The 14825-nt window shown below is 41.0% G+C and overlaps 1 protein-coding gene across 1 annotated transcript; it reads left to right on the plus strand.

Annotated features, from left to right (window-relative positions):
- Positions 1-1419: 1419 nt before the first annotated feature.
- LOC133023673 (uncharacterized) lies at positions 1420-14444 on the plus strand. The gene is made up of 17 exons (XM_061090747.1): positions 1420-1705; positions 2167-2341; positions 3102-3338; positions 3527-3646; positions 3801-3934; positions 4034-4090; positions 4185-4224; positions 5005-5331; positions 5408-5450; positions 5538-5730; positions 9616-9751; positions 9826-9933; positions 10076-10212; positions 11964-12032; positions 12126-12253; positions 13497-13530; positions 13787-14444. The coding sequence occupies exons 1-17, from the start codon at positions 1463-1465 to the stop codon at positions 13919-13921; spliced, it is 2316 nt and encodes a 771-aa protein (XP_060946730.1). The 5' UTR covers positions 1420-1462; the 3' UTR covers positions 13922-14444.
- The last annotated feature ends 381 nt before the right edge of the window (positions 14445-14825 follow it).

The raw sequence follows: 14825 nt of genomic DNA on the forward strand, positions 1-14825 counted from the left end.
ACAAATGCAGGAGGTTGGGGGCAGGAGCAGTTTGGGCCAGATATATGGCCTTCAGACAATCACTTATAATAACCGTTGCTGCTTGGTGTTAATCTTTCTGATAAGAGCAGATACCTGTTGTGAGACTGTAAATCTGTGGCATTCAATACACTGTACTTTAACTTGTTCTCATACCTCACTTTTCTGTATTAAAGCATAACTCCTTTAGCTTCAGTCAACAGCACACAGAGTTCAAGCAGCTGCCCCAGGTTCTGACGGGCAGATAGAAAGGCGTTGTTTTGTTTGGAGGATGCGAATGTTTACACAAACAGATCATACAACCGATAGAGCAGGAACACAATATTCTTTACTCCAATGAACAACAACACCGACCCACAAGGCGTCAGCCGAGTCAAGGCTTGTTTATGAAACGCAAGACTAAAATTGTCATGGTGTGAAGATTTTGCCCGGCGGCTGTCAGAGGAGGGGCCTGAATGGAAGCGGCTGCTCGTCATTTCCTGATTCCAGTGCCAAGAGGCTGGAACTACGCCTGCGCACCTTCGAGGAAGAACCAAATCTCGACTCTCCTCGTTATTGACCAATCCTGTTCTACCTACTGTTATAAATATTATAACCGCCGTCTGTGCGGGCGACTCTTGACTGCTCGCTACTGCTAGAGGGCCGGGGCCGTGCGTTGGGTGCCCATTGCTTTGCTGTAACTTTTCATAGCTTCTTAATAAATACTTGATTGGATCAAACCAAGACCGGCTCTTCTCATATTTGGGATAAAAGAACACAACAGTAGAGATTTATTCAAAATAACTAAATGTTCGGTAACAACAAGCAGTACAGTATGTACTAAGTAGTATGTATCTACTGTGTGTGTGTGTACTTTGTATATGTATGTATGTGTCTGTGTATTTTATATTTGTATGCTCCCTCATCACCTCTGCATTATACAGAAATTTATTGGACATTCCTCTCTGCGTTCTCAGAATTTCTTTTTTTCTTTCTGCTCCAAATGCCTGAACAGAAACTGGAAAAGGGGCTTTTGCTCATCTTGAGGACTGAAAGTTCAGCTAATGAACGTCTTTAGAAGCAGGATGAAGGAACTGGATGTGGATGTTTGTGGCTGCGTGGCCTGAGTCTTGGAACGTGGAGGTGATTCTTTGGGTCTTCACAATCTGCTCTGTGCTGTTTCTTATCAGTAGCTGTTTCTCTCTGGGCTGCCTGTCTTGTCATGTGTCCACTGAAAAATAACCTCAATGGAACCTTCATGGTTGAATAAAGTTCAATAAACTTTGCTATACAAATAAACTTCCCTTTGATGAAAGCCTTTGAGGTGTGCTGTGCAGTGATGCCCCCTGGCGATCTGGACAGGAACTGCGACTTCACAAAAACATTTCAAAGTAGTTTCACTTTCCCAACGTCACTGGAAGGAGGAAGGGGGAAACCATTTGTGATCAGATCGTCAGGAAGAGACATGTCCCACCGGATTCAATCTCCACACCTGGAATCCCCACAGACTGTTGACCTGTCAGATCCTCTGGCTGCACATCTGGACTCGTTGAGTCCCTCAGTGATTGACCCGCTGGACTTCCTGGAGCCGGATGAGCTGCTGCGCTTCCTCCGCTGTAACAGAACAGTGATGTCCTGCATGGAGAACCCGGGAACGTTCCTCTGCCAACTGCGGGACCACGACCTGATCCCGGAGGACAGGTACAGGGTGAGAGGGGCTGCGCGCGCGCAAACGCACACACGCACAGACAGACAGACAGAAAGACACACACACACACACACACAGACACACACACACACACAAACACACACACACACACACACAAACACACACACAAACAAACACTCGTCATACGGGTCCTTCTTGGATGAAATGCGCGCCCACGTGTGAGGGCGGGAAATATTATATGAAACTGAAGATACATAATTATAAAATCCAATTTAAGATGTTTGTTTTATTTTTTCTTGTGAATTTGTATAATTTGTGATAGATGTATAGTTATTGGGTCACATGACATTGAAGCTATTGAAAAGATTGAAATGGAAATGAGTTTTTTTTTTTTCAACTATTTATTTAGTGTGAAATATGAACTGATGCATTTCAAAGACTATCATGATTGAATAATATAATGGTGTGTGCATTTGTGTGTTGTTTGTGTGTGTGTGTAGAAAGTGAGTCGCATGAAGAAAAAAGAAAACATGAGGACAGCCCTGTATGACCTGCTGGACTGGGTGGAGCGGGAGCGATCCCAGCACATCCGCCTTTTCTGGAGCTGTGTTTTCAAAGACACCATCCTGAACGTCTACCCAACCCTGCGACTGCTGCGTAACAGCCTCATGGACGGTCAGTCGCCCTTCGTGGGTTTCATGGTCATCGTAGAGGCCGGCGCATGCTTCTGCGTTTTCAGGGGCCCGCAAGCGCAAGAGCCCTTCCGGGCCCCTTACGTGCTTACGTATCCCTTCGTTCGTGCTTACGTGCGTCGCCCAATTTTTCTAACTATACGGCAAAGCTCCGCAAGCCTCACGCAGCCCGCAAGGCTGTGATTGGTCTGCTAACTACATCCTTTCCGGAGTTGCATTTCCGGTTTCATGCCCCATAATACCGGCAGAAACCACGGAAGATTTAGAAGAACGGATATGGACCAAATAGAAAAGCGTTTGGCAGAAGAGATCCGAAAGTATGACCACTTGTATAACGTAAAATATGGGACAAATTTGTCCGCCAGAAAAAGGTTATGAGGAGCAGCAGTGACGATGTAAATAAACAGTCGACGACGACTGCCACACACAAAGAAGGTGTCTCTATGGCCGTCTTCGCCAAAAAACATTGCTCCGCCTAGTGTCCTGGCGGTGAATTGCTTTGCGACGAGCTCAGCCCTTGGGGAAGCATAAATTAAAATGAGTCCGTCGACACAGCTGCGTGAAAAGCAGCAGACGCAGTTGCAGAATTGCAACAATCTGAACAGTGAATATTGATTCAAACATAAATGCAAAGCAGAATTAAAGATGTTAAGAAGAATAAAGCCCTGACTTGAGTACATTCGCTTACCAACACCTACAAAAAAGTAGTTTCATTTCACATCACACCTTTCATGCAATTGCAGGATCTTTCCAGTTTAACACGCAACTGCCCGAGAAGGAGAAGGAAGAAATTGATAAAAGGAAAAAGAAGGAGCTCTCTGCAGTTGAGGAGGAAGAGGAGGAGCAGGTGAGCTCAGTGAAAAAGAAGAGGAAGCTGTTGAGGAGGAGCATGTGCGAGGAGGATGATGAGGAGCAGCAGCCCGGTCCTTCCTCTCAGCTGACTTCACGTCGGAGGAAAAAGTCAGAGAAAGTGTGTTTCTGTAAGTCACCTCTCATGTAGCCTTACTTAGAGCACCTGGAAGTTGGACTGCTGTAAAGTGCACTTTCAACAAAAGCTTCTATCATCAGAAAAGTGTGTGAAATGACCTGATGAACCCTGAACGGCAAGTTAACACCAATCTGTTTGAACAAGGAAATCTAAACTAAACCTTGTGTTCAAACTTCCCAGCATCTCCGATGAAGAAAGGAGAGAAAAGGGACATTTGGAATTGGCCATTTTATAAGACTCAGCTTCCTGTGACCTGTGGATCCAAGGAGGGGAGTCTGAGCAGGGAGCGCCTGGCGAAAGGTCAGAGGTTCAAAAGGAATAATTGTTTCATTACTTGAAGTAAAAATGGAGGAAAAGTTGATGGAGGACATGATTCTATTTTATCCGCTTGGATTTTACATATAACTGATGTGACTGTGACGATGACACATTTCCTTTCCTCCGTGTGTCTCAGGGGAGAAGTGCATTAGGTCCCAGAAACAGTGGTTTACTCCCAGTGGATTTGAGAAGTTTGCAGGGAAGGGAAGCTGTAAGAACTGGAAGTCCAGCATTAAGTGTATGGATTCCCCCCTGGCAAGACTTATAAAGGTTTGTTGAAAAGCAATTCTTATTCTATAATATACACAAATCACTTTACACGCTATTTGTGGTAAAGATTGTTTTCCTTGTTTTTCTCCTTCTCTTCAGGATGGGCACCTGAAATCAGCAGGACACAAAAGACGCAATAAAACGGAATCAAGACCGGTGAAAACATCTTGAATAGAAAAATAACTAAAGTCAAACTCAGTATCATCATTTGTTCTTATCTGGGTTGTTTCTTCCTATTTCTCCCCTGCAGGCCAAAAGATCCCTGTTTCCTTTTGATGGTGCAACCACAGGTTTGTATTTGTGCTAAACACTGATTATTGAAAAACTTAGTATTTTGTGATACCAAAGCATCTGCTAATCTCAGGTAAAAGATTAAAATGCCATTTTATAATAGGCAGTGTATTTTTACCTGGGCCTAAATTATGACTGGATTCCATGTATTTCCCCATGAAATGTTTTGCTTAAAATAAGTGCTGTCAGTTAAATGCGTTATTAACGGCGTTAACGCAAACCCTTTTTAACGCCGTAAATTTTTTTAACGCGAGATTAACGCAGAGCTGCAGCTTCAGTATCTGTGTTCGCCTCCAGTCTGACCTGCCCTCGCATTATCTATATATATTTTTAAAGGGCCCATATTATTAAAATGCCACTTTTGTAGTGCTTCTACCTGTTAATTTGGGTATCTGGCATGTCTACTGTCCCAAAAACTCTGGAAAAAAACAACTCCCGCGATTTGTTGTGGTTCCTCTCTGTCAGAAACGCTACGCTAGAGTGCGTCCAATGGGATTATGGGCTTTTCCGACGTCATAGTAGCCCCATACCCATGTAGTACACTCCCCCATAGTTCTATGCACTCCCCCACCACCACTCGACCCACCAATAGATGGAACCACCATAGATTTGAGAACCACCCACTTTATTGACGGTCCATCGGTGTGCGCCGCCATTGCATTCTTGCAAGCCTTGGAAACACTTGGATAAGCTTACTAGCAGCATGAAACGAATTTGACCACCTAGATGCTCAGTGGTCGGCTGCACAAATCCGCACAAAGCTCTTCATGTGACTCCAGCTTCAGAAGACACAAGATTGAGATGGATTGAGTTCATATATGATGGCAACGTTCCTGCAAGAGTTGGCAAATATCTGTTAGTGTGCGCTAACCACTTTCCATCGGACTGTTTTATCAACCTGGGCCAATATAACGCCGGATACGCGAAAAGGTTGTTATTGAAAGAGGGGTCGGTGCCATCTTTCCGTCGCAACACTCAAGACGAGGGAAATGTAAGTATTTTTTTCATAATTCTGTTATTTGCTTCTTTTAGACATTTTGTGTGGAGGCTAGTGCCGTTAGCATGTTGTGGCGTGTGTGTGAGGGGCTGGGGGCTAGCATGTAGTGGTTGGGGACAGGGATGAGACTTTACAGGAGTTTTCATGTTCGACTATTAATAACGTTATTGAACGATTAATCGCAGACGGCTGGCGAGTCCTAGCGAGAAGACAGCGTTGGGGTCCACGGTGAACGGTGTTCGAACGGCAGGTTTGTGTGTGTTGTGCTCTCCACGCTGTTTTCCTCTCCTCCGCTCGCGTGTCCTCCCTGTACAGTTGCTGCTATGGGAGCTGTAGCTACAGCTGCTGCTACGGGGATTTAGCACCCGTTAGATCATCAGCACTGGGCTGGAAGTCAGCTACGGCGCCTGTAGCTAACTTCCAGCCCGGTGCTGCCGTGGAAAAAATCAGCGGCACAGTACTCACGGGAGGACACGCGAGCGGAGGAGAGGAAAACAGTGTGGAGAGCGCAAGATACCGGAGGATGTTGTTGTCATAATGTGCGGGACTAGAACAATTATTCATTACAATCCCTAGTTGGGGAATTTGTGTCCTTGTATCCTTGTATGCATGACAGTAGTACAAACATGAATAACATTGCTGCTTTTGGTGTTTAGGCAAGCACATCTGTTATCATAGGCACACAGAAAACTGTGCCCTGCACTGATGTCGGTGTTGGGACCTCAGCTGTAAGAGACCTCGCTTGGAGGAGGGAGAGGACAACCCAAGTTGTTCAAGTATGGACTTTGGAGGACCACAGGATGCTACCTATGATCCTAATGACTCTGTCACAGTCTTGACTGAGTCAGCAGATGTGACGTGAGTGACTCAATATTTAATCTAAACAATTTAATAATCAAATGGATTACCATCCTACACTTATTTTAGCTGTTGCAGCCTTTTGGTGAAATCTTTGTCTTTCTAATAGAATGGAATCTTCCAACCCTGTTCATAAGACACCCACATATATTGTCTATGAAAACTGCCTCCTGGAGCTGTTTGAGGTGTGTCCTGTGTGTCGGCGGGGGACAGATGTGCAAACATGAAGGGTTGGGACATTCCTCTCTGTAGAACAAAAGTGCCCACACTGTGAGTTCAATCTTTCTTCATACTGGAGAAGGTAATTGTTAATTGACTTTACCTTAATTCACAACTTAATTCACTTGTAGTAATTAATTGAACATAGAATATTATCATCTGAATTTGTGGAACAACAAATCATACAATGCCATGTGAAATGACATAAAGTAAAATAATAACTAATTACATCTATTTTTGAAAGACATTGTGCCAAGTTACACGGTGATGTACCTAAGGACCAACACTATTATTGATCTGTAGCTGGTTCAGGTGAGTAACATAAACTCCAATGTGTAAACTAAACAAAGTTATTGAAAATGTGTCATATTTCCATGGTAAATTTCAGATGGAAAAGCAGTTTTGTCTTGATTCAAGAGTATGCAGGGAACTCATTACGACTGGTGATGATAATCTGTTTATTCAGAACTGCCAACTTGAGAAAGTCTCAGTAGGTTAGGTCATGCAGCAGAAAGTGCATAGCAATATTGCTTCAACAAGATGTTGTTGAACATGTACAACACAGCACTAGCTTACAGAACCTATAACTACTTACAGGGCTGGAGAATTAGCGCATCTAAACAATGACATAAAAGATTATCCACAGGAGTCTGTCTGTAGGGTCAGAAGTGAGTCGTTAGATGTGTTATCAGCCTAAGCCCTCTCCAGACAGAGGCATTGGCTGAGAACTGGTGTTGGAGTTTGTTAATTATCAAAGTCGTGGAGCACATCAATAATTAGCATAAACTGAGATTTCCTTATTCTAAAACCAGAGCAGAAAGTTCAACTAATTGGCAATTTTGTAATTAATTCACTCACTCACACAATACATTGAAGGCATGCCCTGTTTGTAACATTATTTAGACCCTATATGGGGATTAATTTAGTTTTTTATATATAATATAATATATATTTTAATAATTAATTTCTGAGTCGTATAATGTGTTCTGTTTATTTATTTTGTCTGTTTTGTTTTGTTAAGGTTTGTTTATTTATTGTTCATCTGTATTATGTACACTCAATCAGGACATTGCTGCAAAAGAGCCCTGTGCTCAGTCAATTCTCCCTGAATAAAAAAGAGGATGATGATAATGTGTCTGTGCATGACTAAAATTTTATTTTTATTTCTAGGACTGTACAAGAAACTGGTCAAGATTTCCTAGGACAAAGAATGTGTGAAACTGAAGAAGTGGCTTTGCAGCATAAAAAAAACACATCTACTGGACAGCCGCTATGTCAACATCAGGGCCAGAGAGAGTGGCAAAGTGGACCTCCATCCTTAACCATGTCCAAGACATCCACTCCCATGAACACCCTGTTTTCCCCCAGTGTTTGCATCCGCAACACACTTCTAGGGACAAGAGCAAATGGTTGACAGCAGGTATGTTCACCAAATTTGCATTGCAAATGTAAGGCTTGTGTTTATATATTTTTCGCCCCAACACCAGCTAACAAAGCTTCTGTACGCCAAATACCTGTAACGGCTGAGCAAAGTTTACATTGTATTTACAGAATAAAAGGTGACACACAAATATAAAGTGTTCCTTTGTTTACAGAATGGCTACTGATGGAACAACGTGTATTTTTATAATCAATGTTTTTATTATACTTGATATTTTATTTTTTTTTACCTCTGTCCCAGCCAGTACTTTTAATAACTATGTTTCAAAGCTCTGTGGCATTCTTTCTAGCAATCTTTCTGACAATAAAAGTGTATAGAAACAGTTGTGTGCTTTTAGTGTTTGATATGTAACATGTCAACAATTGACACGTGTAAGATGAGCAGTTAGCAAAGTAATACAGAGGGAAGAGTAATTTATTGTATTTTATTCCTCAGTCATATTTGTATTGCAGAAGTTACTGATATCTCATGCATTAAAAAAAACAATTTACTATTACAATTACAATTTATTCCTCTTTGACGTAAAGGCCCATAATCTGCCCTATAGATGTTGAATGCATTCTGTAGTGAGAACACATTCAAACACAGGCTAATTAATGGAGGTAAAAACGTTATGTCCTACACCTCCATGAGAGGGGGGAGGGTGAAAGGGGACAGGGTAAGATGGGGGCGGGGTGAGAGGGGGCGGGGCCCTCAAAACAGGTCAATCTGAGGAGGGCTGTTTTAGACAGGGTAAAAAGGGTGCTGTTTTAAATGATCCTTGTGGTATTTTGAACAAAATATGTTACAGACATTTCATTAAGACCCCAAGGAACCATATCAACTGTGGTAAATGGGCATAATATGTCTCCTTTAAGCTATTGTAGCGTCCCCGCTTACACAGGACACGGAACTTCTTCGTGGTTTAGTAACTTGTATTATCCTCTACACGAACATGTGCACTTCTCGCTCTTACTCCATCACTCGCACACATCAACAACACTTCACTTCCTCATTGACCCCCGATCCCCAAACAACCCCATCCAGTCACATGTCCCACCCCGACCCCTTCACTGACCCTCAGGATATCAGAACGCTACTTCAACACAGTGTTTTACTGAACATACGTCAAAACCAAACATAAACATAAACCCAGTCCGTTACACTATTAGGCTGCAGCTACATGTTTTTATTTATTGCAACATAGGGTACTTCTTATTTCATACATTTTCCACAAATATGGGGAGGACTCAAATAGCCCTACAAAGTTCTGTGTTTAATTTATTTCAAAGTAGACTGACACTTGCCTGTGTATTTTGTTTGTTTGTTATTTTGCTTGTCTGTTTGAGTAGCTAGCTGAAAGCAAAGAAGTAGTACGCTTACCTTTTATTGATAACCTAACTGTTAGGGTTCATTGTTTCTGAAATAAGAGGCCTGACTGCTATGTTCACAGCAAACTTGAAAAAAATAAAATATTAAGCCATGGTTTAACTGCACTATAGGCGGAGTCCTTGTTTACCTGAAATGTGCACTTTATAATTTTATTTTGTACCGCCCTGTTTGGCAATGTTGTTTTTCAATAAAATAAAACATTTGCACAAAGCAAAAATCCACTTTTCCATTTTGATGAGAGCATTAAAACTAAAGTAAAATTATGGAAAAAAATTAATGAAGGGACATTTAGAATAGATAAAAATTTGCGATTAATTGCGATTAATTGCAAGTTCACTATGACATAAATTCGTTAAATCGTTTGACAGCACTACTTAAAATGTATTTATTTAAGAGAGAAAAACCGGCAGAGTGAGCGTCTTAATTGTAAATGTAGAAGAAACCACTGATATGTACATGAAAACGTGGAATTTCCTCAAATTTGCTTCATCCTTTTTCAGTGTCCACAATGATGGTGATGATGTTGATGATGATGATGATGATGACGATGATGATGATGATGAAAATGAGGAGGATGATGTGGAAAACCAGGAGGACCGGGTTTCTTATAGCAACAAAGAGAATTCTCCGGACGTCACAGGTGCTTGTTTATATGAAGACACATTTTTGCTGAGAAGAGTTCAAGTTTCTCAAACTCGGCATGTGTCCTTGCAGATAAAAATGGAGCGACTGAGAACCAGACGGAGCCAGAAGTGGGCAAAGTATTCAAAGTGACATGTGGAGGTGAAGCTGGGACTTTACACCAAAAACGATTCGCATCAGGTAACGTTCACCATTGAATGTGGCGCTTGAGGAATAGTCAGGTGATCGCAGAAGTTGTCGAATATTAGTTGTATTTTTGTTTCTTATGTAACGCTGTGAACTAAACCAACACATCCCATCCGATCTTCTCTTTCTCAACCAGGGAATCGTGGAAAATGTTTTCGAACAGAGAGGAGCTGGTTGACCCCAATAGAGTTTTTAAAGGAGGCATCAAGTCAGACTGGCTTCTGGAAGAAAAAGATCTTGTGTGAAGGAAAACCACTCTGTGCTCTCATAGAGGTATAGTGTGTGTTTGTGTGGGTGTGTGTGTGTATCTTGTAGGGCTGCAACTAACAACTATTCTGATAGTCGATTAGTCATCGATTATTGAAACGATAAATTGACTAATCGGATTATGACACCAATTCTCAATTGCTCTTATTTAGAAAAAATTTAATTTAGCTTGAGGTTGTTCGAGGCATGTGATGACTGAAAATAAAGACAATAAAGATCGATACTTCATTCAAAAAAAATTGTCTTTTAATAAACGTTGCTGTATAAGGGTACTGTTGACACAAAAGCAAAGAAAAATCAAGTTTTTGTCCATTTACAACCAAGAACAGGCAAAGTGCTGATACTAAAAATAAATTAAAATCAAGCATCCATTTTTCCTGTTAACAAAAAGGACAGAGAAACAGGGTTTCCCCCAGAAAACTTGCTAAGCCTGGTGGTAGGGCTGCTAGAAGGCAGCCGCGGGGGGGGGGGGGGGGTTGAGTCGGATTTTGAGCTGGACACCATTGTTTCTTATACTCTAAACATGTTGCACTTTGTTTAATATGCACACCTAACTTTTTTTATTTTAATAAGGGGTTAAATAGATACTTTGATATCTTTTTGAGTTGCACTGCTGACTTAACTTATAAGCCCTCTTATTTATTTAATTTTTGAGCCTTTGTTTATATTTTTTTTGTTTTGTGCTGCATTATATGTTGACATACAGTTTGTTGTTATCAAAATAAAATTAACTGAATTGAAGTGGTCAATTTGATTTTTTGGGAGGAAAATTAATCGTTTACATTAATCGACTAATCGATAAAATAGTCGTCAGATTAATCGATAGAAAAATAGTCGTTAGTGGCAGCCCTACTTAATATTTAAAAAAATTCAAGTTTGCTGTGAACATAGCAGTCAGGCCTCTTATTTCAGAAACAATGAACCGTAACAGTTTGGTTACCAATAAAAGGTAAGCCTACTACTTCTTTGCTTTCAGCTAGCTACTCAAACAGACAAGCAACAAATAACAAACAAACAAAATACACAGGCAAGTGTCGGCCTACTTTGAAATCAATTAAACACAGAACTTTGTAGGGCTATTTGAGTCCTCCTCATATTTGTGGAAAATGTATGAAATAAGAAGTACCCTATTTTTAAATAAATAAAACCAAATAGCTGCAGCCTAATCGTGTAACGGACTAGGTTTATGTTTATGTTTGGTTTTGACTTATGTTCAGTAAAACACTGTGTTGAAGGAGCGTTCTGATGTCCGACGGTCAGTGAAGGAGACGTATGTTCAGTAAAACACTGTGTTGAAGGAGCGTTCTGATGTCCGACGGTCAGTGAATGGGTCTGGGTGGGACATGTGACTGTTTGGACCAATAGGATGGTTGCTTGGGGATCGGGGCTCAATGAGGAAGTGAAGTGTTGTTGATGTGCGCGAGTGACGGATTTATTTATTTTTTTAAATAAAAAAAACAACTGACGCTTAGCCTGGCGGGGGGGGGGAGTATAGCCTGGCGGCCCGCCAGGCCTATACAGCACTGGGGGAAACCCTGGGGAAAGTATCAGCAATAAAAAAAAACATCAACAATCGTTGCACCCCTAGTATCTTGGGACAAGCAGTTTGGATGCATGGATGGATGGACAGATGGACGGATGGAGGGATGATGGATGGATGGAGACAGGGCTGTAGTGAGAGAGCAACAGGAAGTTTTAAGCTTGAAACACCTGAGCTATGAGACAAAGGAAGATGATGTAGATTTGTCTTGTTTCAGGCTTCAGTCTTGAAGGTCTGCTCCCTGCTGTGTAAGTGCAGACTGTGCAAACCAAATGAAACAGATCTGGTAAGTTGTATTCATCCGTACAATTTATCAATTTGTTCACTGGTTGTGCTGCGTGTTAACAAACTTTCCGTCACGTGCGGTGTGTCCCGACAGAAGATCCAGAAAAACGACGATGAGTGCTGTGTTTGTAAAAGAGGGCAAGACCTGGTGATGTGTGATTCTTGCCCTTGTTCCTTCCACCAGAAATGTCACCTCCCACATGTAGATGACAACCTTTTGAGGTGAGCTTTGACCGAAGTAGGAGCCAATCAAGACATAAACACCCATTTGAAGTACCACTCTTTATGTAACAGTGTTTTCATTGTGATGCATATTAATTGACTCACATATACTTCATTTTATTGCATATTAATCAGTATTTTATTGGCCAATACACACGGTTGACTCTAAGTCTGTCTCAGCTGTCAATCGTTATGTTTATATACAGTCAGTGGTTCTTAGCGACCAACAGAAAGTTTTCACCAAATTCAGACCATTTCTTAAGCTTTACTGAATAATTTTTGCGTCTTTCAGCTCATTGGGCTTTATTTTCTATTCAGACTCATATGTTTTGATGTGCTCTGTGTTGTGCAATAATGGTTAGGAGTGATACCATAAGATGGTGTGCCTTTAGGCGTTCAATAAATTTGGTTATCAAAATAAAATATAAAACATTAATATTTAAAATATTAATATTAAATCATAACTTTAGTTTGTTAAAGTTCTCCTGGGGCACCACCCTTCAAAGAAGGGATAAGATAGCCAATTTATTGATTAAGATCAGTCTCATTTAGATCTAGTTCACTTAGAAATCTCAATATTTACTATTACAGATTATATAATGAACAGTGAAGGCTTATAGAGTTCTTGACAGTGTAGAGGTTGGCAAATTTCACTTATGCAACATTAATGAAAGAACATTTGTGAAAGAAAATTTTTTATGAAAATAATAAAGTATAAAACACAAATTACTAACAGATTACGAACTAAAACAAAGGGTGTATGTGAGTGTGTGTGTGTGTGTGTGTGTGTGTGTGTGTGTGAATGAGGGGCTCTCAAAATGGTGGTTGACCAAAAGAGTAACACCTTCCAGTGGGCTTTAAGATGGCCCCTAAGATAGCAGCCCCCCCCCTTTCTTCTGGAGTGGGGGAGTGGGTAAGTAGGCGTGGAGATATGCGTGTCTGTGTAAATGCTAATCAGATAATGGAAGAGTGTGTAGAGCGTAACTAACATTAACTTTGATTTAACTTGTAACCACAATAACACAACACATATCAAACTTATAAACACTACACAGAATCAAATTAACAGTCTTGCTTAGTCTAGTATAATTATTAAGCCCAGTATGTTCCCAGTCCTTAGAAAGGGAGAAAGTTGCTGTGCAGTTCGCTCTTTGTCCTGGCTTTGTGTAAAGTCTCCGGATGGTCGTAAGGTTTCTGCTTTCGCAGATCTGTTGAGCTTTGGGGCTCCGTTGTTTGTTCGAAGTCCTTACCTGCAGGACACCGAGTCGCTGCTAGGAGTTGGTAGAGCTTGAAGGGCTAGGGGGTATCCTTGAGAAGGTGAGCTGGAAGCTAGACCTTTGACCTCCGGTTGTTGGGAAGAGAAGATTTGAGCTGGAGCAGCCCAGCCCTCTCCTTGGCGGTGCAGGAGAGAAGGGTGGCCGTCTGCCTCATCGGTGGGTCGGTGGAAAGAAAGAGAATTGGGGGAGACCTTGGTCTTATCTTCCATGATTAGAGTTCATGGAAGAACTCTAATCTTACATTAAGATCAATCAGTATTTTAGTGACCAGGACTGTTCTGTTCTGTTACAGGCTAACCCTGAACTCCTCGCCCTGGGGGACAGACTGCAGCAGTTATTTCACTCACAGTTCAAAGTCGTGTTTAACATCGATGAACAGAGCGGTGCCTGATGAGCAGGGATACGTTTCCAAACTCGTTACTCAGTGGGAAAAAAGGCTTAAAAGTTACAGAGATGCAGTTTAATAGTTTGATTTTGTGACTTTTTTACGGTGTATTAATTTAAATAACTCAGGTGTCCAAACTTTATCAAACTTGAGAGAAAGCACTTTGCAGTGTAGATTGTATTTTTTATCAGTGTAATTGTAGTTTCAGTAAACCCACTGTTCAGGTTATAACACTTCTTGTGAAGAGGGATTATTATGGGATACTTCTTACCATGTGACAACTCAATTCAGTACTTTTTACCAGTTCACTTTCACTGTAATGGCCAATGTTTAATATTTACCATTTGTGTTTTCCTTTTCTACCAAACTTAGTGACTTCTCCTAATATACTATAAATATATGTATTTTAAAATTTATTTTCTCCAACGCATTTGCATCATGAAAAATATCTGTATTTCCACGTCACTACACTTAAATAAAGCATTGACATGTTTTATACAAATATATAATATGTCTTTTTATTTTATTTGTGCACATCTGATATGATATAGACATGATTTATTCAAAATAACCAAATGTTCGGTAACAACAACAGTACAGTATGTACTAAGTAGTATGTATCTACTGTGTGTGTGTTTACTTTGTATATGTATGTATGCCTGAGTATTTTATATTTGTATGTTCCCTCATCACCTCTGCATTATAAAGAAAGTAATTGGACATTCCTCTCTGCATTCTCAGAACTTCTTTTTGCTTTCTGCTCCAAATGCCCGAACAGAAACTGGAAAAGGGGCTTTTGCTGATCTTGCACCTTCAGGACTGAAAGTTCAGCTAATGAACGTCTTTAGAAGCAGGATGAAGGAACTGGATGTGGATGTTTGTGGCTGCGTTGCCTGAGTCTTGGAACGTG

The sequence above is a fragment of the Limanda limanda genome, chromosome 17, assembly GCF_963576545.1.
Source record: "Limanda limanda chromosome 17, fLimLim1.1, whole genome shotgun sequence".
Lineage (NCBI taxonomy): Eukaryota > Metazoa > Chordata > Actinopteri > Pleuronectiformes > Pleuronectidae > Limanda > Limanda limanda.

What these genes read in the sequence shown, in the direction of transcription:
- LOC133023673 (XM_061090747.1), top strand. Translation starts at nt 1,463, where the DNA reads ATGTCCCACCGGATTCAATCTCCACACCTGGAATCCCCACAGACTGTT. An exon ending in CCCTGGCAAGACTTATAAAG is followed by an intron (nt 3,935 to 4,033) that starts GTTTGTTGAAAA and finishes CCTTCTCTTCAG; the next exon opens with GATGGGCACCTGAAATCAGC. An exon ending in TTTTGATGGTGCAACCACAG is followed by an intron (nt 4,225 to 5,004) that starts GTTTGTATTTGT and finishes ATGTGACTCCAG; the next exon opens with CTTCAGAAGACACAAGATTG.